We start from the raw sequence: 25,505 nt of genomic DNA on the forward strand, positions 1-25,505 counted from the left end.
GTATTTGTAGCTTTCTCTATCAATAAAGTCCAGGCAATCACACTTTTTTTTTGTGGGGCAAAAATGAACAGGGAAAGCTATTGGTATGAATTAGCCATTTCCAGTGTTCATGCTATCTAAGAATATGGCACTTCTCATCTTGGGACTAGCTGTAGTGAAATAGGAATGAGAATTTACTCTTTACAAAGAAAAGCTTTTATTATTGTCTATTACTTTCTTATATGCATACACAGTATAAAAAAGACCATGAGGAAGAAATATCTTGTAAAACATCACGCTAGACGGAAGAAAGCAGGGCTTGAATCCTGCTTTTCTTTGGTACAATGTACACTAACCTAGAAGCTAACGGAAGACTGCTATTAATGGATCATCACAATGACTAGCAAATATGTAAAGCATATATTTTCCTTTTACTTATTTACCTTTGTGACCAGATGCACCACCACTCCATATTAGCACCTACAGTGTATTACAAGGTGGTATGTGTGCCTGTGGTATGAAGGCTGTGTCTATTCCTTGGACTAATCGTCTCCACATTTCTGTGTACATATATATGCACTTTTCTTTTATTCTGCTCTTTTGATCTCTATTTTAGCCCATCTTTATTTTAGCCCATCACTCATTTTTCTTTTCCACACCTGCTTTATTTAAATACACTTATTTTAAAAAAAAAAAAAGTTTATCTTTTTGTGTGTGGTCAGTAAACCCCTAAACCAGAAGAAGGGTCAGATGAGATGGGCAAGGGCGATGTGCTTATGAAGCTGAGGGAAGAATGTAGGGAGTGACTGACCACAGCTGTAGCAAAGAAGCCTAAACTTATCCCAACAGAAAACACTGGAGGGTTTGTTTTAGATAAACGCCTGTATCAGTTCAGTGGATTAACTGCTTGTGTAAATGTTTTCCCCTGAGTTAATCAAAAGAGTGTGAACGGCTTCTCAAGTTAGCCAGCCCAGCAAGGGGTAAGTGCATATGTGGCTCAGCCCAGCAGAGAGTATAAAACTGAACAACTGACAAAATGAACTTTGAACAGAGCAAAGGGCTTGAGCTGCCTTTAACTCACATATTCCTTCCTGGCACCTGGGGATGCCTAACATTGTGGTGGTGAGCTTACAAAGGCCAGTAGCGGGAATCGGATTTGTACTGCAATCCAACAGTATATTGCAGTGGCTATACTGCGTTTGCACCACGATTTCAGTACATTGCTGAATTGCTCTGCTAAATCAAAATCCCATGTCACATCAAATATCTTCAGATAAGTAAACTTTGTCTTAACCATTAAACTCTCTTTATGTGGAATATCTAATAGATCCTGGTCAGAGACTGCTGGATTCTGATACACTTGCATTTCACTGGTCCCCACAGAGCATATTCTTTCCAAAGATGGAAGCAAAAGTAATACTGACCTACACAGCATCCATACAGAATTAGCTTTTTCTAAAATACATTTTCTTCCCTATTGTTTTCAGTCTGTGTTAAGCTCTGTTCAGTTGCTGGAAACTAACCTTGTGCCAGGACATATGGTAGCTCTTGAACTTGACGGGAAGCAAGTAGGACCAGTATGAATGTTTGGGATAGGAAGTGGCTACCTGTGTTTAATAGTGCCACACAAAAGCCTGAGAGATGGAGGCATTCCTGAAAGTGGGAAATTATCTGTGCAGTTCTTCAAAAATTATTCTTCAGATGTGCTTAAAAATAAATGTTTCATTGTAAAAACAGGTAACAGGAGACTTATTATCAGGCCTACATATTTCCTTCTAGAACATTTTTTGAGAAATAAAACACCTGATAGATCGGAATAAATATCTTAGAGGATTAAACAGCCTGATGAATAGCGCATGACTCACATCTGGTATTTGTCCATTCAAAAATCTGCATGCAATAGATGGAATAGATTTACTGTGACAAGTATTTTAAAACAGTTATCCTTCACCGAAAGAAAGGAACAAGAATACCAGAGTAGTACAAGAAATTACAGGTTGAATACTTGCTAGCATTAAGAAACACAAACTGACCTCATTTTATGAAGATGACCTTTTCTAATAATTTGTTACAGCTTTGCTATTGCATACTTTCTTGCCTCTGCCATTTGTTTAAATTACTTTTTTTTCTAATGTTAGCACTATTTTAAACATACTTTTACAAAAAAATAACATACAGAAAGGTTTGGTTGATTTAAAAATATTTTTAATGCCTGGAACATATTAAAAAACATAACATTTTATTTTAAAGTATATTAAAAAGAGCCTCATCATTTAATGTCAAGGACCCTGGCCCAAGGAAATAGGAAGCACAATGCACAGAACAGCATGTTTATGAAAATGCTGATGTAAGAGCAAGCTCTGGACTTCTAGGGGAGCTATGTACACTATAGGTACTTTAAAAGATTCCCTAGTTTTCAAGAAGAGTTTTGAGGTAGTCTCTACTTTCTAAGCAGAAATTTTATATACCTTCTGTAAACCTTAAAAAAATTGTGCTGACCTTAAAACTTAAGCATGTAGGTCATTTCAAGATGATTAAATGTTTTCTGTAATTTGTCAAAAAAAGGCAGAAAATACTTATTGCACTCCTGTTTTAAGGCAAATGCTGTATTTTTAATACCGTCTCTTATTCTGCTTCTGAGAAAATCTGATTCTCCTCATAAGAAATGGGGTGAATAGATGTTATCCTACAACATAAGATGGTTCAACTAGTTGTCAGAACTCCACTGCTGTGAAAGAAGCATGACTTCACTTTAGTATGTAAATACTATAAGCCTATAACTCTGAACACTTGGGTCAAAATATATTAGCACACAGTCAAGTATATACTAAAGGTAATTAAAAATTAGGTCACTCCATCCAAATAGCAAAAATATTCATCCAAATAGTGAAAATATTTGCTCATTTCTCTTCTTGCCTTCCCGACATCTGGGTCTCAATTCTTCAATTCTCACATTCATAAAGTGTGCAGCTGCTAAAGTTGCCCCCATATTCAGTACATCTGTGCACATTGCAATGCCTTTGAATTCGCCTCTTGTCTCATTACACATTTTTTTTCCTCTGAACATGCTTCCAAGCCTTGTGTAACATCAATTCCCCCTACCTATTTGATCTACTTATAATCTACCACTGATGCTTTTCCTGGTCTTACAAAGATTACAGCTTTGATACCCCATTAAGCCCACTTTCCTATAATTTAGTTTCTGGTGCCTTCTTCTCCTTGTCTTGGTACCATCCTCTGTGCAACAAACCGATGCAAAATCACTCATTACACCATATCCATCAGTGTTGCTCTGACACATCTTTATTTCTACAACAAAGCACAAGGAAAACAAGACTGTCTTGCTTTCTTTTGTAATTTATTTTATTATACCCATGCTATGGAAATGACACTGTGTGGTAGAAACATGGAACTGTTCCTTGACAAACAGTGCTTCAGCGCACTAATACATTTCCTCATTTTCTGCAGTCTGGGTGACTCCTGTAAAACAGTGCTCATGTTTTCATGTTTTCATGAGATAATCAAGCTAGAAGTGGTACGAAATTGGTTATTCTACTGTTCTTGAAATGCCACTTAAAGAATATATTTAGGAAGTTTTTTCCCTTTTTAAAAAGCATGGTGTAATCTGTGTTCTCTTTTGTGTGAGACAAGGGGCAGCTAAGGGGATTGAAAAAGGTATTGGTCGGCTTTTTGTTAGCTGGCTGGTTTTTAGAATAATCTATTACTCTATGGCCAAAATTTTGAAGTTTGTGACCTGAAGTTTTTCATGTGAAGCAATTATACTTTGTTTTACTATGAGATAAATGCACTGTAAGAAAATGGCTGATCTTGCGACTGCATATAGCAGATACCAGTAGCACACCTGGGAAAAGTGAATTAAATGGCTAGTTGTTCCCTTTTACAGAAAACACTGTCTAGGTGTATCTTCCTGATAAATGAGAACAACGTCAAAGCTATCCTGAGAAGAGTCTTCCATCACGCCTCTCTTAATCTAAAATTATTTTATTTAAAATTACAACTGTTATCTCCAGATATCCATCCTTTATTCCATCTTCATTACTGTAACTAAGCACATACTGTTTCATGCTGTATTAGCACATGTGATGAAAGTGGATATGCTGCCTAAGTAAGAGTCAGCACTAACTGATCAGTGGCCCAGGAGACAATGAAAGATATCTTTAAGAGCTCACAGCTGCTTGGGCCTGGTTCAGTTTTTCAACACTTTGGATTAATAAAATGACAGAGGACATAATTCACTGTTCAATGCAGCGAGAGGGTCACTAAGTCACCAATTCGTTTATCTCTTGCAGTCTGACTAGCTAAAACTGTAAATTTCCTCCTGGTGAAATAATTTTTGCCAGCAGAGACCCCGAGCTTAGTTATGCCATGCCTACCTCTGTCCTCTGCTCTGTGTCTCACCATCCTTCCCTAGCCTTGACACGAGCATCTCTTGTGTACCATGGCAGTATTGCTCTGATGTTTCACTGATTTTTCACTTTTGAATCTGGTATGCATAGCTGAAGGATTCAGACATGAAGTTAGAAAGTACACTCTATTCACAAGACAAATACAAATTATTGTGATAATTGGCTTGCAATTTCCTTTTGTTGTTTTTTTTTTGTGTGGTTTTGGGGTGTTTTTGTTTTTGTTTTTGTTTTTTTAGCACAAAGCAAATATGTACTGTATAATATTACAGATTCTTTCATCCTTACTTGGTTAGGACTGCCTTTTTCTGATGGACTCAGGAGTTTTTGCTGTGAAAGAAGTTGAAGTTCCAGCTCCAAGAACAAATATTCTAAATGCTATTCAGTGTAATGTTAACATTTGTTATGTATAGTAAGTCTCTATTATTTTAAATCCCTTTAAGACAGAATTTTAAACACTGCAGGTAAGTTGAGACTAAATACAGAAAACAATACAAAATAAACATGAAAATTTACCTAGAGGTGAAATAGTATAATCCATAGAAAATGACAACGTTATATTATATTTCCACGTAAGGAGTATGGCTACACATGAAATTATTAAGAACTATGGATGCAGTTGCAGCATGTTACAGGACTACTTACTGAGGTCAAGAACCAAATTCAGCAACTGAGCACGTAGTTGACTCTGACCGGCTTTAAGTGTGTGTTAAGAACAACCATAGCATGTTGCCTAAATGAGGAAGAGCACAGTTGAATGTACCTGAACTGGAATGTGTAACAAGAAGTAAACATGGGTCTGAATGGATGTAATAGTTGTTATTATTATAACTTAAGTAAAAATAATTGCTAACCTCAGATATATTACAAGTTAACCACAACTTCTGAAAAAGCTGGTTTCTTTAGCAACTGAGGAATCATTGCACCTTTGATACTATCTGAACTACCCCATATTGATTTGTAATTTATAGCTATTATACAAATAAATACTAAGGACAACCATAAATACCAATGCTATCAACAAATACACAAAATTATCCTGCACATCAAATGAGTAATGCATTAGATTGTTCCATTCTAACAAAGTATTAGTCCCTGAACCAGAACATTCACAGCCTAACAGAGGTTTAATATAGGCAACAGATTTTCTCAGCTCTATCTAAAATTTACTTACAGATTTCATTGTAAACTTTTGAAACTGGATGTAAACACGAAGATTAACCTTCTAGACTTCCTAAACACACTCAAAGGCCCTACTGTTTCCTAAGACAGATTGTTAACACATACTTAGTAAGAAAGCAGTAAGTGACTTCTGCAGGATAATCTGAAAAGCAAAACAGAAAAAAGGGGTTTTTTTCCCTTCACTTTCAGCTCTCTAAATGCATTGTCTAACTACTTCAAAGTAAAATAAAATAAAATAAAGGAAGGAATTGCCTGAAGCAGTCAGTCCTTGATCACTTTTTTAAGGAAGAAAAGACTTGGTATTCAGTGGCTAGTAATTAAAAGTAAGCTTAGTGATTATGAAATTGCCATAAAGAGTCCATTCAGAGAGGTTTATTCTGTGTTACCCTACTACTGTTGAGACTAACTAAGCTTTAAACAGTTAAAGTAAAACACTGGAAAATCAAACAATCTAATGTGTCGTAACCTAGTTATTTTGTGTCTGAGGTACAACACGGCTTGAAAATAAAGGTTTGGCTGTCTTGGCGTGAAAACCTAGCTCTCTGGTCTCATGGGAGTGTTGCCATTTATTCCAACTCAGTAAAACAAGAGGCAAGGTAAGATACGACTGCATCTTAAGAGTTGTGCTGGAATCAAAGGTCTTAATAACTTTAAAAACTGGTTTTATCTAGAGGAGGAAAAAAGTTGAGGCTTGTAACAGCAGATGTCTGGATTTGATGACTGAGCACATGTATTGCAGTCCTACCTTCTTCTGCTTTCCTGAGAAACTGCACCAAGCATGCATAATTCACTTGATGTCTTCTGACACAAGGTAGACTAAATTATATTTATTTATTTAGGATTTTTTTTTTTACATTTTACATTTATCAGAATCCACATCTAATTAGGTTCTGCTTTGCTGTACTTACCGACATGTAACTCACCGACAAAAGCAAGTTTTATTCTGTAGAAGACTGCAGAAGTCAAAATTTCCCTGATGATATGAAAAAATCTTGTTTATTAAAAGTATTTGTATCCCAGATATATTGTACTACCATATGGGTATCACTTCCTAGGGAACTTCTGCATTTCCACACTTCCACATAGTTCGAATGATACTAAATAAAACATCCTAGCAACGTCACAGGGGAAATCAATGTTCAGAAGCCACATGAGAACACTGTAGTTACTCAGGCAGTTGCAGCTCCTGGACAAACCCCTGAGCTACAGTACTTTTAACAAAGATAGAAGTTCATGAAGTGAAATTGAGTGAGATCTCTATGGCCAGCTTTTCCACAAAAGCACTTAAAAGATGCTCCTGCTCTCACTGTATACGGTGTTCCCTTACGTGCGGGTCAGTGAACTTCTTATCACAATCTTGTTGTATAAGGGAATGTTGTATGAATGCAAAATTGTACATATTGTAAAAGTTAAATGACTAGCTTAGATTAGGCTACATATTGGAAATCTCCATGGGAAGTCCTTTGCAGATTAAATGGTGAACCCCGTTCTCTGAATGTCAGCAATCTTACAGACAAAAGTTATCTTTTCTAAAAACAGGATATGTTTAGAGTATCTTCTGTTCAGGACAGTTTTTGTATTCTGGGGTAAACCAGCTCAGAGGGCAAAACCTCAAAACATCAACACTTTTCCCATTTATGCAAATTTTGTGTAGCAGCAAGCTGGGAGGTGTCTCAGAGAACATATTTGACCTAGAAAGTTTAACAGACCACACCTATACCTTCACTGGGAGAAACCTGCTGTGTTTACTTCTCCTCATCCTGTCTGTCTGCCCAACTGCTCATGCTCCCACTCTGATTTCCCTAAGGTACCCGGGAGAGTAACATTCACAACAAAAGAAACAAATTTAATTACACTAGTGATGAAGATCAGAAAAAAATGCTGCTTACGCCGGTCAGCTGGAGGGCTAGGTGTACATCTCCAGGTATGGGTGACCTCAGTCAACAGAATTTTAAAATGGCAACCTCAAGTAGCATTTCTTTACTTAAAACATAACACTTTTCACCAATATGCACCCTGACTGTGTGCAATGCTGTAATGTTAAAAAAAACACGGATGTATGTGCACACTTTACAAAACTCATCTTTCCAACCTCCACTAATTTAATTCTCTAAGTATGCCTCCCACATTTCCCTCTGCAAGACTGGCAGGACTGCCGACTCCTCAGCCCCACCCCCTCAGCTATAAATAACGCAGGACCTATGTATAAGTTCTATACTCCACCCTTTGTAGAAGTAGTTCTGGCCTGCCCACTACTTTCAGCCTTACCTGTCTTGTGGAGAAACCTGTTCCTAAAAATGCATGTCAATGTTAGCACATACCTTAAAGGACAGGCCTCAGGGCTTATGGATTCCTGTTTGCCTTGCCCCATGCCAGTGTCAGCAACAGGACAACCTACAGTATTCATTTGTTACTGCCTTAAGTGCATTTCTTTCACAATTTTGCCTCAACAAAAGAGAAGAAACAAACAAACAAAAACCCTTGGAGTGAATATAAACAACAGAGGCCCTTGCCTTCTAGGAAATCTTCTAGGAAAACAGATATGTGTTGCAGGACCCAGTTCTGGTGGTGGGGAGGGCCTGGACGGCTGGGGACAAGCTTCCCCTTGCTTCTTTATCCCAGTTAAACCAAATACGCCCACTGAAAACCCAGCGGCAGCACCTCTTTGTTCCTTTCACTTCCTGTGGAGGAACAGAGTCCAGTGCAAGATCCAGTAATCCCAACCTGCCTAGCTGCAGACAAGAACCCAACCGCACGAAGTGTTACAGAGGCAGAAAGACTAACCCTGCCTACAGGGTTTACTCAGCAAGGGCTCCTGTTCTGCAGCACACAGGTACTTGAACTAGCTTTATATTAGCAACAGCAAGTGCCCACAGGAGGTCAGCCACAGCAGCATACGGCTCAGCATGAGAGTTCACCCTTCTTCTCAGGAAACCCTTACCACTCCCCTAGCTAGTTAGGCTAAGGGCAGGTGCGCAAGACTACAACAGTGCCATTTTCTGGATAAGAGGAGGGACACCAGAGGGATACAGGTGACAAAGCACAGGGAAACAGACTTCTTAAGTTTACTTCTGGAGTACTGCTCCTCATGTTCTGTGCAACTTCTTTGGCGGCTTGCTCATTGGTAACAGGCCCCAAGCATTCAGCTTCAATATTCCCAGCATTAACCTCCACTGGAAAATGATAGCCTGCCCAATTCCCTATTTCTGTCTTATCTCTTAATGCGTAGGGCTGAACTAAACCTTTGTCCCTGTGGGCAAGTTTTGGAGGAAAGGCTAATTCTTTTGTATTAAAGGTCTACAGCTTTCACATTATAAAAGAAAAGTAAATAAATCTATCTTTGGCATTTTGCTAAGTTGGATGGAAGACATGTTCTTTCACCTCATTTTGTTTTGTGGTCTTTATTGTGTAGATGTTTGTCTGATTGCTTACTGGTCATTATTTGTATCCATGCTGTTTAGATCCTTTGCAACAGAATGAAGACCGGATGGTGCCTCAGTTTTCTGCTCTTGTTTTTATCTTTGACATGTTCACTGTTACTAAAGTTAGAAACCTATAATATACTACATTTGTACCATCTCCCTAAAACAATTTGACAAGAATTTTTAAGGGAGTTCTGTTTAGAGATTGCAATGTCAGCATTTTATTGCAAAATGCTTTCTAATAAACAGTTCAGAGGGAAGCACGCTTTTGGGAAACAATGTTCTTATAGCTGATGTTTTCACTGCAAATGGTATCTCAAAGTACAGGATCAAATGGTACTGTATCAGCTTTTAAAAATAACTTCTTGTTGTTGTTGTTTTTAAGGAAACCCTGCTCTTTTTTGATATTGTAAGATAAAAAATATTGTTTGAAAACAGCATTTAATTACCTTCTCTCCAGGAGAACACAATCAGAACATTGCACTTACACTCCTCTGAGATTAATGAAATGCTTAAAACCCCCTCTTTGATAAAGCATCAGAAAAGCTCCATTTACTATCCCTGAAACATCCTATTACTTGGGAATTTCAGCCAGGACTAAGAGTATACGCAAATGGTATCAGCTTTAAAGGAAATATGTTTCTGCAGAGCGATATAGGTGTGTTAGCTGGAGATGTATTTTAAAAAATGAAGCTTCACCCTCTTGCAGTAAGGAGATATCTTACTTAAGAAGATATCAATCAGCTGAGGTCACTCTATTTAAGTCAAAAGCTATCTTTGAAATTACTCATATTTCTGACATATTAGGTTAAACGGAACTCAATCTATACATGCCGAGAAAATTCCTGACCTTCCTTTCACAGAGGGGTATTTTTTTAATTGAGTGCAGTAAAAGGCTTACAGTAACTGACTCTGGAAATACTACTTTTTTTGTTTTCCTTTTTGTTGCAACCCATGTTACTAGCACATTTTACAAGCTATCATAAATCTTTCAAAACATTAACTATGGTCACAAGATTTTACAGAGCACATGTGTTGTACACCTGCAGACTTTTGACAAGGGATGAGAGAAGACAGTACCTGAATATTCAGATAGCATAAGACAAGGGATAATACCAGGATTCAGGTGCTGAGTGTCTGATATCGGGAATGATCTAGCTTCAGTAAAGACTTAGGAAAAAGCCAAATACCAGCAGGAACTGTAATTAATATTCACTATAGGATAGTATTACTAAAGCAACAGCTTTCAAATAGTAGAACTGAAGATTTTCCTGTCTGCAAATTATTTTAAAATGCTACATGTTCTTGAAGGATAAATTTACTTGGAGCTTTACAACTTACAGTGATATGACAGCATACCAACATTTTAGATTTTCTTAAAAGCCACGCCATAGGCTCTAGAAATGCAGACAGCATAATAGGCTGAATGGAGAGGAAGAAAATGCTGGGTTCCCTTCCTGATTCTCTTACTTGCTAATTCATTGATCTTTTGCAGGTCATTCAGCCTGCCAGTATTTCCAGCTGTAGCAATTATGCTCATTCCTACGCCTTTTGAAAAACATTTTGAGATGATACTGCTGGGAGAAGATCACAATGCATCCATGAACACTTCCAGGGCATCAGCAAGCTCTCAAGCATCCTGCTAGAACCCACCTGTTAATCTAAATCCACAGCTTTGATGAAAACAGTGAGCTGTATGGAAGCCACAGACAAAATTCTACAGCTAGGTAAGTAAAAATTGACAACTTCCACTGAATACAGCTTCATGTTTGGGCTAAGATTTTCTGTCACTTTGCTGGAACAAGGAAAGACTGGAAAAGGAGGCAGACAGTCAGCAGCCTCCAAGCTGGGCACTCCCGGAAATGACACGGCCTCCCTTTTAAACAGTCATTCCCTCAGTTTCTGCAGATTAACAAGGCTCCAGTCTAATGTCAGCACAAGGTCAGCATCATTTTACAATCTGCCCATGCCTATAACCTTTCACACTAAGAACTCTCCATTATAGGGCTTCCACAGAAGACATTAGCTAGCAGCAAGAAACAAATGTACTCCAAAAGTATGTCTCAGAGACTCAAAATCTGAATTGCTGCAGTAAAAAGATGAAGGGAAATTGAAAAGGCGCATATGCTTGCTTCAGGAATAATTTTCCTATATTTATTTGTTAGCCTAATCCTTCAAGGGAGTGAGAAAATAGCTGTTGATTTCCATATGCTGTTACTTACAGTAATCCACTAACAAGTCGTCCTATGAATCATTGCTCCTTTCAGTTACCTAAACCTAAGAATACCAGCAGATGCATGCACAAGAGGAGTACAGCATGGTCTAGCTCTTAGTTTACATTTCACGCTGATTCTCTTCGTACAGACTTAATTTTCTGAAAATTGACAACTGACCTATTTCTTATATTTTACAGAAATTCACTGAGACATCTACATGCATAATTTTACCTGTCTACAGAACAAGAAAAAGAACAATACCCCAAATCACCACAAATTTAGGTGATAGTTCCCTCTGAGCAATCAAACGAAGCCTGTTTGGAGGATAGAAATGTCAAGGCCCCAAAGGACAGTTGTCTTCTGGGGGAAAAGAATCTCGGACAATTACAGATCTAAACAAATTTTTTCATAAGCTAAAGGAAATTTAATTTGTATATAAACATCTTCATATCCTTTCACACCCAGACAAGCTCTCTGTTTTAATCATAGTATGTCCCTAATGATCATATAGCAAAGCAAGGTCCAAAACCTCTCTTTAAGCTACAGAAGAGCTGTGAGAATCAGTGGCAAAGCAACAGGATCTCACTTCGGTGGAGGAATAGGAGGCAGAGAGCACACACATAAGCTGAGCAGCAGGGGAAAAAAATAAAAATAAAAGAGTGCTACAGCCAACCAACCAAAGGAAGCTCAAAAACACTGGGGTCTGGTCAATTCTGAGCCTAAAACAATTGCCTTGTGGTTCTCCACCCAGAAGGAATTTGAGGGGCTGTAACAATTGACAATGCTGAAATCAGAATAGCTTAGCTGAAATCAGTTGATCTGGGCTGACTGATACTGCATGAGAGTCTAGCTTATTGTTTTACAGAAATGTGAGATTAGTCAAGGAATGCATTTGAGTTACTCTGGATTTAAAGTGTGAAGTAAGAAAGTAGCCCCAACAACTCCCCTGGCTACAGTAGAGCTTTCCAAACACTTCTGGCAATAGTATAATACTCAATATAATATAACCCTGAGAAGCATAAAATAAAGACGTACTACTTTCTAAACTTCAAATCGAATAAAATTCCAGAGGTAATTATTCTATTTCTGCTGACTTTTCAAAACTACCAAATAATAAGTATCAACACATTTTGTGTTTGATCACCGAGAGTGACAGAACTTTTTTTCCTGATTAAGAATGTAAAAACCTGACAAACATTCCAAAACATGTTTTCTATCATTATGGTAAAAAATTATTATATTTGTACACCTTAAATGCTTTTGTGGAGGAATATTTGGAAGATTGGCACTACGTATTTTGTTTCAAAATCAGGAATGAAATTACATATTTCTAGGGAGTTTTGACACATTTTTGATTTTGAGTAAACATTTTTTTTCTGGCTAACAGAGTGCTTGATTAATGTTACCTTTAAACCATCAAATCTTCATATAAATCACCCGGTTATTTTAAGAGACAACGGAAAAGTACTAATTGAAAAGTGCATAAGCTCTGTACTTTGAGTAGAACAAGACCAGAAGCACAGAGAAATGTATTATTTGCCAAAGAAAACTGTCTATATAGCAGAATATTGGCACTTACTCCATCGGGCTTAAGTGGGTACTCATGTCCAGTCTGAAAACTGTGAGTCTTGGCATTTAATGAATAAACAATCAATCCAATATTTGTCTGTTTAGTATCCATCACTGTGAAGAAGTATGATCCAACATGACAACCTTTTCCAATAACACGGTCTATCCTGTAAATGTTCTTTCTCATGACTGTCATTTCTGGGTTGTGTAATGTGCTACAAAGATCACCTTGACTGCCTCACACACATGTACAGTTATGTTAACATTTCACAGAGAATTACCTTATTCCACTCTTCATGATAGACAAAAGTCTGTATTGTGGTATATTCTTTTGGAAGTTTTTTGTGGGAAGGAGGTGCAAGCTCTGAACAGTTGGGAATTGTAGAGTTGATACTACATTAGTATTTCTCATCTACTTTCTTTGGCAAATTCTATAATCTACATCATGTTAAAGATCCTTGGAATGTGCAGTCTCCTTTTGCCTATAAACATGTTGCATGAAGATCTATAGTAAGACCAAACTGCTCTTCCTTATCTTTCAATGACATTTTACTCATGATCGAATCTAAATCTACAAATCACCATCTGCGTTTTCTCAGTGAAGGCAAAAGCAAAAGAAAAGATGCCAATATGAAACCACCATCTACCTACATGTACTTTCAACAGTTTTGCATATAAACCTGCAATCCTAAAAGTGTTGATGTAGTACACCCATGCCAGTAAGACAATTTAAAAATTCTCTTCAAGAGAAATGCACAAAGTTCTCCCTAGTTTTTGAATACTCTTTGTTAGATCAGCTCATGGATGATGATGGACAAGAGCTTCAGAAAGATACTATCTTCTTAAGACTGAGCATGGACCCACAGTACTGTAAATACGCATGGAAAAATGATACACTGAATTTCTGGAAAGGTGATATATTCCACTGGAAAACTAATTCTTAAATTCATATAATAATTGATGGAACAACAGGATATGAATGACCTTGGCTTTTGCTGCACAACTGTAGCTATATGGAACTATGCTTCAATTCCAGAAGAAAACTCAAACAATATGCACAGTGGGAAAGTCCACAACAGCCATTCTATAAAATGCTGAATTAGACAGCCAAGGTCTCTACTTCATTTTGTTTATCACTATATTAGGCTGCAAACTCTACTTCCCGTGCACTTATGATTAATGCACTGCCTCATTTTCAAGTTTTATCCAAGCTTCTTCATCATAAAAATGTGAACAACTGATACTTGAGTCAGTTAAATCTTATTTACAATTCCATGGACAAATTCAGAGATAAACAGTCATTCTGTTTCCTCCAAGGCTCAACCAAAGAGGAAGCATTTTTTCAAGGAAAATCCTCGAACACATTCACTTCATCTGTGAAATCCAGACAGCAGCCTATCCTGATTTAGATATACTGGAAGTACTCCAGATTTGATCTTCAGTTTAGATCAGCATAAGATACTGAAGACTTCTTGTCACATCGCTTCCTCTTTTAGCTGGAAGGAAACATTTTTCCAGTTCCAAGACTCTGAGCACCAAACCCTCATACCAAATTCACCTAAGACCAAGACACCAACTAGTGGAAGAACGCTATGAATTCTTAACCACTAACTGCTGTTAGAAACATTCTGTTCTTCATTTAGGAGGATCCTTTATTGATACCCACCCCACAAACATACTCACATAAACTTGGATTGACACAGCAGTAAAAAAGACTAGCAAGTGTTGAGGTAATACACTTTACATGAGAACTCTCCTCAAACCTTTGTCACTGAAATTAAACAGGAAAAAAATAAAAATCTACTTCTCCACTTACGAGAAAGCACAAGCATGTTAACTAACACTCCAATACTATCCAATACTCCTATACTATTCTTACTGAAACAGATTAGGTTCTGAATACTTGCATTTACATATGGAACTGTGGAAGAATTCTATTAGCCAAGAAAAATTCTAGGGTAAAAACATGCCACGACGTCCTTCATTTAGTGTCATGGCACATTTTTATCCAGAATTACAACTGAACAGAACAATTGCTACCTTTTCTACCAGACCTTTACACTGAAAAACTGTCTTACCAAAAGGGTGTGAACTACAATAACAACTGTTGATAGAAAAACTTGGTGCAGCTAACACTCATTTTAATTGAAGATGTGAGAAGATGCCTTGCACAATAGTTCATATTCTGTACACTTCAGAAGTTACATACTTCATAAACACTCTGCTACATTACATTATATCCTTATGGAAGCTTTTTTAAAACATCATAGACATATTCTCACCAAAGATAAATCCACTGCATAAAATAAGAACCATAAACACATTTGTTTGGCTTCATATTCTGAATTAAGAATATTTTAAAAATTTGGTATTAAACTGGCAGTGAGATTAAAAAGAAAAAAGTTTTAAACATTTGCTTTATGAATGAGATGGAAATATTGCACTTAAGCATATTATTCTTCTAGAAGCATACACAAATTTAACAAAGTATTATTGGCATTTGAGGTGTATTTTGCATTTTAGCTAGTTACAGCTATCTATCACTGATGCTGCTGTTGTCTTTTAGCTTCACATCTCTATTTATGTAGCATTTATTTTATGAAGTGGTTTATAAACAGTCTCTTATGCTTGTTTACTTACCAACAGTATCACATGGTTCATCTTTATGTACACAGAAATCCTTCCTAAAATCAGGGGGAAAAAGAAAAATGTTAAGCAAGCCAAGCTGTCAGACTGATAAGGACTGTGTGACCTGTTTACAAATATTTTGTATGGCTCAATGAATGAATACAGAACACCATTATCTCAACAAAGAACATGGGGAAGCAAAGGCCAGGATTACCCAGAACACTTAAACTTCAGTTTATTCTCAGAAAAGGTTTAGGATTAGTCAGGTGACAAAACATGTACCATATATTTAAACTGCATTGTACTTAATTTCTGGTTTTCTGCCCATGTAAGTACCTTGAAATGTAACAAGACTATAGTTAGTCTTTCCTTCATGTGAAATGAAAGTATCTTCAGCACTTAATATCAGGTCCAAAAGCAGCAGTGTGTTCCAGCATTTAGATCAGAGACAGAGTCAGAAAGTTTTTCTGCTAAAAAGTCAATGGTTAAAATGACTTTCCAGGAATACATTCTGGAGAAGCATTTCTGCTAGGGCATCCTTTTCTAGTAGTGAAAGACTTATAAATTAACTTGCTGGGAGAAGCCTGTCCTATCACCAACACAGATTTCAGTCCACCCATAGCTCTATAGATAAGACTGCTCAATTACATGAAGTAGAATAAATATTTGACCTCTGTGCTAAACAGCATCTGCTTGGGATTCATTTTAATTTCACACCTGTTTTACCTGTTCTCAGAGGCACGTAACAAAGGTATCAAAAGAGCAAAAGAAAAGCTTCCTTTTACTGGAGTGTTTATAACTTGTGCTAATTTTTTAATTTGAAGTAAAAATAGGACTGCTGAGGTATGCATGAACTGGGGAGGGAGGGATGGAACCAACAGGAACAGACAACAGAAAAAACGCACATATAGCATCTAAGCAAAATACAACCTAGTTACCTGAATTTCATTTTGACATGTATTCAAAGAAGTTTCTGTTCTTTAGCTGTACTACAGAGTCTTGGTCTCTGTTTTTAGAGAGGGGCTATACGGGCCAGAGAGATTTCACTTTTATATTCTGTCTATGAAGCTACATAGATATCACATAGAATGATACAGATAAAAATACACACATAGAAACACTCATTTTCCAGGAACAAAACACATGAATTGTTTGGTTCTTGAGATGAGAGAGCAGACCAGTGATACTTGCCGTTTTTCCAAATGTAACTACTCCAAGAGCTTTTTGTCTGTTTCTTTGTTTCTTTGTTTCCCACAGACTAATCCCACAGAGTCATTTAGACCCAAACACAATCTCAAGAGGCTGTCAATTTTCTGACACTTGTTAAAGGCCACACAGCCAGGGACATGGGGTTATTTTGCTTTTGATTCTCCAGTCACCATTGCCAAATAATTACAGAGTAGAAAAGCAAAACAACAATGCTAGAAACAAATCTTGCAAATAAATTGATAAAGAAACTCTAGGAATCCCCTTAGAAGAGCCCTGGAAATTGAGCCAAAGGTGGTGAACAAGAAAGTATAATCAGATACAGAAGGAAAGTCTTCTATTTTTTCAAACCTGCAACAAATTGCAATAATGCACTGGATTATAACACAGTTCTTTGTTTTCTGCTATGTGACACAAGGGATTTACTGTCTTGTTAAGTGACATGACAGAACGATTAGAAATGTGGGACTCCTGGTGAAGCAAGAGAACATTTGTAAAGATAATCTAAGGACATAGACTGTCTTCATGCACACTCATACAACTACCACAAATATTAACCGATGTTACCAGGTTTAAAAAAAAAAAAAAAGCGCATACATTCAAATGTACAGGAATACCATCTGACATTTTAAAACTGCCAATATCCAAGAGGTTTCTGCTTATGTAATAGTTTTGTCCTCACAAATACTGAGCTGTTTTTGTTTTGTTTTTCCTTCTTGGCTGACTCTGACTATGGTTACGCTATGCATCCAGAGTTTCATTATGGGACTCAGGGAAAACGGTACTGCTGTGATTTGGCAAGAGGGAAGTACAATAAACCATTCTTAGTTCCTGATTTACATTGAAAGAATGTAGTACCTCCTTTAATTTCCAAGAATATGAATACATTACATACATTTGAGACTAGGCTCCTTAGTAAAGATTTACAGCTCTAACTAGACCTACCAATGACTCACAAAAATAATTCGCTAATTCCCGCACAGTAACTTAAATATTCCATCATAACTATGTTCCTATGTGTATATAACATACACACACACATACATATACACACCTCTACACTTTATATATGTATGGAATTGGCATACTGAAACTACACAAAACAAAAAAAGAGGATACCGACTCTTCCAAGTAAGAGGAGGTATATAATAGAGCAATAAAGCACACTACAAAGCCCTCAGGAAAGCCACTGAGATTATTTGCCTTTGTCCAAGCACAAGGAATGGCCAGAGGCTTTAAAGGTGTCTTGTGGCATGTGCGGCAACGGACTTGGCCACAAATTCCCCAATTCTATCCCAGCCAAAACCATGACACCTTTGTTCTTTTCCTCCCTTCTCTTGGAAAAAATAGGCAAAGATATTAGCATTACCATTAATGCATATAGAAGCTTTTCTGGCACAATTTAGCAACGGAGTCTAACACTGAAAGCGAGGAACTGGTTAAAATGCACTAAAGTCCCCTGCTAACCAGTACCCAGGACAAAACTTCCATTACTCTAAATAGTTACTTTGCATGCACATGCACATTCAAGTGAGAGAAAAGAGGAGCTTTCATGAGATGTAGGACTGATTTCCAAGCTTAAATGAGTTGGCTAAGTCTAGAAAAGAACTCTAAGCAAGAATGGGTAACTACTAATCCATTGTTTCAGAAAATGACATTTAGTTAGTGCATTTTTAATTGACTACATCAAGTATTATGAGGGCCCTTCAGAATAAACAAAGACTATGCAATTTCCAAATATGAAGTATCTCATTACATTATCTTTGTTAAAATCAATCCTGATGTGTAGATGGGGTGTTCAACAGAAGACATCAAGAACAGCAGAGGAAGACTAAAGAATCCAGTCTTCTTTTGCAAATAGTTTGCACCAATTTGTCCTTTTGGATAAATTTAACACCTATTTTAGGCATACAAGTCAAAACAATAGTTCCTGTCCAAGCTGGTTTATAATTTCCTTCCATATGTTAAATTGGAGAAAAGAAGAAACAGAAGAGAACAGATAATGGATTTTACCAGCCTGCCAAATCTTCATTCTGGCTTACACCCTACTTCCAATTTTGTAACTTCTCTAATGTTCATATTTTTGAAAAAAGTAGTAGTATAGGCTAGAAACTGCAGTCTAACTCCTGCTGTCATCACTGATTCTAGGACTTACAACTTTTTAAGATATCTCTGAGGTTTATTGCTGAAGCAACAAGTTTTCTCAAATCATGAGGCTTTTGTAAAGAATAGTTGCAATTAATGGCCTCTGTGGCACAAAACATTATCATCACGTTGAAAATGCCTTCATTTGCACCTTGCTAAGTGAATAATGGCAACACTGCAGATGTTCTTGCTTCTTCACGTAACAGGACATTCTGAAATGGTTCCCAAATATAAACTAACCACATATATACTAATGAGTAACTTTTAAAAGTACCTTGGAGTTAATGAACCACAAGATAAACTACACATTTACTATTCAGTTGGGAATTCAAACAAATGGACAATGTTGCTATCATAGATGCTACTTCAGAAACTGTTTAGTATTTTGAGGGTAAACCCCAAACGCTCCAATATGCACAGTATACTTCAGCAAATTAGGAAACACTGTATTTAAATATTTTAAATAGTTAACAGATCACTTCTGTTCTGTAAAGTTGAAATGAAATTAAAAAGGATTATAAAATAGGTTTTCTTCTAAAGTTCATGTTACAGCCAAACTGAAAAATAAGAACACAGAAATGTGGTAAGTGAACTAATAACCGAATTGAATGTGTAGCTAACATCTCAAAACAGATACAGAAATGTTAGGAACTCAAGGAAGGTGTTTTTCAGCGGAGTCCAATAGAATCTAACCTCAGTTAGCATTAAACAATGATCTGGAAGAAAATAAGAGAGCACTACTGGTAAAGTTTGAAAATTAAATGAGGACTGGTAGAATACTAATAGGAATGAAGACAAGTCAATTTTTAAAGATGACTCATCTGAGTAACTTCTATTTTAGTGTAGCCAAAGCTGGACCCCCAAACTTGATCACATATGGCAACAGCATGACAATAACAGAAAGGGGTGAGCATTCAAAAACAGGCAGTAGGAGTGAAGCGTATCCTTGGATAAAGATGCAGGAAAATATCAGACGTGGCACCAGTACAACAGTTCACACACTACTGTGTCCAATTTTGGCACTTATGCTTCAAAAACCAATTTGGAAAATAGGAAAAGGTCTGGAAAGAGCCAAGAGAATGATTACATGTCTGGGAAACAGGCTTAAAAACTTCTCTAAGTTAATCTAAGAGAAAGATGAGTTGTGACTTGATCATAGCCTACAAGTATTTACATAGGGACGAGCTTTCTAATAGCTCTTTAGCAGCAAAGGGTACGAAGAGATCCATGGTTGAAAGCTGAAATAACAAAAATTAGAAATAAGACACAACTGTCCATTCTGAAAGTAAAGGACTGTGGCAATGATCTACTTCAGAACACAGTTAATCTTCCTTTCTTTTAAATCTTTGTCTCAAGACTGTCTAGCTTTCTTATTCACCAGAAAAATAAAATGTAAAAATAACTGAACAAATTTAATACTAGGATTAGATAATCAGAAATTAAAATTCAGTTTAGGCCCATGTAATGCTATGTAACAGATCTGTACAAGTGAACCGAACACACATAGGCTGAGCAGTACAGCTCGGAAGAACAAGTTGACAGAAACAGGTAATTTAATGCAGATTTTTTTCACATGTGATATTACAAGCATTACCACTTCACAGACTCAAATACCTTAATCTTTTAGAGAAGCAAAAACAAAACCCAAAACACACAGCATGTAATGACTTAAAATCAATGGGTTTTTGAAAACACACAAGTTAAAAGTACATGTCTTGAAATTAAAGTAATAAATAAAGGAGATTGTGGAGCTTTTAAAAAAGACACCTTTGGTTTGAAAGTATGCTCTTCTCATGTTTCCATGCTTACTTCTGTACGTACAGTCCTATTAGTAAATAATTAATAGTAAGGACATGAGATTCTCATTAAATCCCTTGATGTCTGCTGTTGATGTCAAAAGAAAAGAGTAAACACTGTAAAACCCTGAAAAAATATCAACAGAGTTGGCAGCATTGAAATCGCAGCAATGAGAAAATACCACTAGGAAGACAAAATTAAGAATAATTTCACCTCTCACCGTGCACTTGCAAGGACTCATGTTTCCAAAGCTGATTTTCACTAGAAGTTTAAGGACAGCAGCTTAATAACCCATGTCTATCCCTTTATATTTCAACAATTTTGGACTGCCAAACACTGCAAGCTTTTTGGGTGACCCTGTAATGTTAGTTTCTGTGCAGGGGTCATTTGCAATCTCCTACCTCTGACTTTCTTGAGGAGGTATTTTTGGTCCAAACCATTATCATCACAAAGGAAGTAAAAAGCAAAGTCAGGAAAACGACTGTACTTCTTGTGCATGTTGGAAGGTAATAGCAGCACTAAAGAAGTTCTTGTCCAAGCTCTGGGGAGAGTTGGAACAACTGGAAATGAAACAATATTTAGCAAATTTAAGTGCTGTTTATGCCATTGCCGAGTTCTATAGCATGAGTCAGTTTCTTACAGTGAAAACGCCTCGCAGCACTGTTGCAATTATATATCACCCAGAGCAAAGATATTTCAGATACTGCAGATCGATACGAACAAACAGCCGATGTACACTGTGAACAGGGAGTATCACTGTCCATCTGCTGGATATCAGGAGAATCATAACTGCGTTCTACCACAAGCACTTGTGAAATGGCAATTCTGAGAAGGAGAATATAGAACCTGACCTTTAAAAAAATTTTTATTTACATGTTTTTCTAAAAAAATGCTGTGACACAGAGTGACTTATGCAACGGAAAAGCAGCACGATGCATAACTTTTAAGTGAAGGTAGAGTCTGCCTCATTCTTGTACACTTTTGGTTTTTTTCATACAATTTGAAGCTCTCATTACCTCGTTTGCAATAGGGGCAATATAAGAATTTAAGTACCATCGTAAAGCAACTGTGGATGCCATGGCCTTTTCATGCCTTACTTTCAGCTACCTCATTCAGGTCAGACAACCTATGCAGATAGCAACTGGTAGTATCATCTCAGTGGCTACCAAAATCAGGGCTTATCTCTGTACACTCACACTCTGTAACTTAAAAGGCAAGGAGGATGTCGACGTGCTGTGGTATATTTTTTCCTCAGAGAGAAGTTACATACGCATCATGCTCTTCATAGTTAGGCATTAAAAATTAGCACTGCAGAATACTCAATACTTCATTTTGAACTCTTTTGTTTACCAGACACAACTGGCATGTGAAAGCATAGCAAAGCTTTTTCAAAGCACTCTTGCTGTTCTATTATCATGCAAGACAAAAAAGGAGGTATGGGTGAGTTTTAGGAGGTCTGCCACAGAATGTGTTAGATAACCAAAACTTTACATTTTTACTTGAAAAATATCGAGCAGCTGGTGTTCATCTGTCTAAACAAGATTATTTCTCTCACTAAAGCAGGTCTGCTGTCCGAAGCTGTTTGGAAGTTGTGGCAAAGGAGCTTGTTCTGTGTTTGCAAAACAGAATGAGACTCTGAATTAACAAAACACACAAGTGGAGCCACACATGGGGTTAGCTATACCATAAACCTGATGATGTGCAGAGGGAGCCTGGATTAGCAAAACATTCCCACAGTCAGCAAACCGCACTGGTATGATTTATTAGCAGCTAAAGCAGCTCTGAGATGGGAGGCAGTACAGTCCAGAGAATAATACCACTGAAAAAATAAAAATGTCAGAAGAACAGATCTTTAATTTCTGGCTCCAGCACTGACTTACTATCTGACATCCAAGCAATCACTTCCCTGCTCTCTACTTCAATTTCCTTAATACTGATCAGAGATTTACTCAGAAAAATATATTAAAACTGACAGGTAAAAAATGTAGGCAATGCAAATCAGAATATCATTATTACAAAGCACATCAGAAAAACTTATCTTGACATATGATTAGACTTTCCAAAAGCTTTTTTGCCATTTAGAAACGCTGCATGAAATTCAAAAAGCTCTCTGGCCAAACACACGCACTGCTAAAGACATCTCCAGACCACTGCCTCTTGAGTGCTTAACTAATGCCTCACTTTCATCATTTCAGAACTCTTCTGCCTCTTCCCATAAAGGCTGTTTAAAAAGCGAGCAGAAAGAGACATTACATGCTCTATTTCACAGTATTTTGCTAATTGTGAGATACACCTCACAAACTGAAGAATGCAGTGCCTGGCACTCTCCTGGCAGTGCCTGTGATGTAGGCTTGAGGGGTTTGATGCTCCCTCAAGATGCTGTTGCTGATGCAGATACTGCTGTCTCCAGTGCCTCAAATGAGAGAGCCAGGGGACAGGTGAGAGGTCATTCAACATTTCTAGTAACCAAGCAATGTCCAGTTGCTTGATGAGACTTGGACAGTCAAAAAGTACAGCTAGAGGTAAGAAGGTCTGTTTCCCTTCAGCTATGCTTATCGAGACAATGCCATGTATGATACTCGGCCACCCTTTATGCCTTGGCCCAAGTTCACTCTTTTCTACTACTCACACCTTTCCTCCTCCATCTAGACTCTTCCCCCACCAACACACTATTAAAATCAGTCTTGAGCCTTAATCTGAAAAATTTCCGGTCTCTCATCCCAAGTCTGTTTTCCCATGAGCTAATGGAAATTTCTCACAGAAAACGTTATTTGTCATGTCTTCCATGGTAGTTCAGAGGAGCCTGTGTGAAGCACTACTGCTTAGCTAATGTACAAATGTTTAACAAAAACTAATCTCAAAGCCCCAACAATCCATAAAACAGACAAACACAACAAATAGGGGAGGATGGCACAGGGCAAGAAGAGATGGGTATGGGCTTTTCTGAGAAAAGTAAGGGATTAAACAGCAAAATTAGCAATAAAGCTGTCACCAGAGACAATCTGGACTCCTTAATTTCCATTTCCTGCTTCCAGTATGTGGCTAGCTCTCCAAAACAGGGAAATTTAGGGAAGCATTACTCTGCTTCAGAAAACTGAAATACCTTATTTGTACCAGAATAATCAGAATTTAAACTAATTAAAAAAAAAAAAAAGGATATAGCTCATAGTGAGACTGCCCTGAATAAACGGCATACAAGTACAAAGGCTACATACAAAGGCTACAAGTTAGTTTAAAGATTACACATGGTTTTAAGACACCATGTCACCAACTAGCGTGGGACAGCACAATAGTATTCTAATATCACAGAATCATAGAATCATAGAATTGTTAAGGTTGGAAAAGACCCTTAAGATCATCAAGTCCAACCGCTAACCTGTCACTGCCAAGTCTACCACTAAACCATATCCTCAAGCACCACATCTACCCTTCTTTTAAATACCTCCAGGGATGGAGACTCCACCACCTCCCTGGACAGCCTGTTCCAATGCCTGACAACCCTTTCAGCGAAGAATTTTTTCCTAATATCCAACCTAAACTTCCCCTGGTGCAGCTTGAGGCTGTTTCCTCTCGTCCTATCGCTTGTTACTAGGGAGAAGAGTCCAACACCCACCTCGCTACAACCTCCTTTCAGGTAGTTGTAGAGCACAATAAGGTCTCCCCTCAGCCTCCTCTTCTCCAGGCTAAACAACCCCAGCTTCCTCTGCTGCTCCTCATAAGACTTGTTGAATCTCATACCATTGGCTCTGTCCCAATGATCCAGCCTGTCCAGGTCCCTCTGTAGGGCCTTCCTGCCATCCAGCAGATCGACACTTCCACCCAGCTTGGTGTCATCTGCAAACTTACTGAGGGTGCACTCAATCCCCTCAACCAGATCATCAATGAAGATATTGAACAGGACCGGCCCCAACACTGAGCCCTGGGGAACACCACTCGTGACCAGCCGCCAACTGGATTTGACTCGATTCACCGCCACTCTCTGGGCTCGGCCGTCCAGCCAGTTTTTAACCCAGCGCAGAATACACTTGTCCAAGCCATGAGCCACCAGCTTCTCCAGGAGAATGCTGTGGGAGACAGTGTCAAAGGCCTTACTGAAGTCCAAGTAGACAATGTCCGCAGCCTTCCCCTCATCCACTAAGCAGGTCACCTTATCATAGAAGGAGACCAGGTTAGTGAGGCAGGACCTCCCTTTCATTAACCCATGCCGGCTAAGCCCCATCCCCTGGTTGTCTCGCATGTGCCGCATAATGGTATTCAAGATGATCTGCTCCATGACCTTTCCCGGCACCGAGGTCAGGCTGACAGGCCTGTAGTTCCCCAGATCCTCCTTCCAACCCTTCTTGTAGAGGGGCGTCACATTTGCTAGTTTCCAGTCATCTGGGACCTCCCCGGTTGACCAGGACTGCTGATAAATGATGGACAGTGGCTTGGCGAGCTCCTCTGCCAGCTCCCTCAGTATCCTCGGGTGGATCCCATCCAACCCCATGGACTTGTGAACATCCAGGTGAAGGAGCGGGTCGGTGACTGCCACCTCGTGAACAACTGGGACTTCCTTCCGCGTACTATCTCCATTTCCCAGCACAGGGGCCTGACAACCCCGAGGATGACCAGTCTGACTATTAAAGACTGAGGCAAAGAAAGCATTAAGTACCTCAGCCTTCTCCTCATCTTTTGTGGCAAGGTTACCTTCTGCATCCAACAAAGGAGCGAGATTCTCCCTGGCCCTCCTTTTGTCACTGACACATTTATAAAAACATTTTTTGTTATCTTTAACGGTGGCGGCCAGTTTAAGCTCCAATTGGGCCTTCACCTTCCTAATCTTTTCCCTGCATAACCTCACAACATCCTTGTAGTCCTCCTGAGTCACCTGCCCCTCCTTCCAAAGGCAGTAACCTCTCCTTTTTTTCTTGAGTTCCAGCCAAAGCTCCCTATTCAGC

At 38.1% G+C, this 25,505-nt stretch overlaps 1 protein-coding gene and 1 long non-coding RNA gene across 4 annotated transcripts in view; one reads left to right on the forward strand and one right to left on the reverse strand.

Annotated features, from left to right (window-relative positions):
• ADAMTS19 (ADAM metallopeptidase with thrombospondin type 1 motif 19) overlaps window positions 1–25,505 on the reverse strand; it is a 155,348-nt gene that overhangs the window by 88,280 nt on the left and 41,563 nt on the right. For all 3 annotated transcript variants that reach the window (XM_064438674.1, XM_064438673.1, XM_064438675.1), the window contains one exon: window positions 15,433–15,476. In XM_064438674.1, coding sequence (XP_064294744.1) covers window positions 15,433–15,476 — 44 coding nt within the window. The remainder of the gene's footprint in view (window positions 1–15,432; window positions 15,477–25,505) is intronic.
• On the forward strand, window positions 10,839–12,882 carry LOC135310568 (uncharacterized). The gene is made up of 2 exons (XR_010370657.1): window positions 10,839–10,948; window positions 11,421–12,882. It is a non-coding gene; the product is annotated as an uncharacterized LOC135310568 (long non-coding RNA).

This window comes from Phalacrocorax carbo, chromosome Z (genome assembly GCF_963921805.1).
Source record: "Phalacrocorax carbo chromosome Z, bPhaCar2.1, whole genome shotgun sequence".
Taxonomy (NCBI): domain Eukaryota; kingdom Metazoa; phylum Chordata; class Aves; order Suliformes; family Phalacrocoracidae; genus Phalacrocorax; species Phalacrocorax carbo.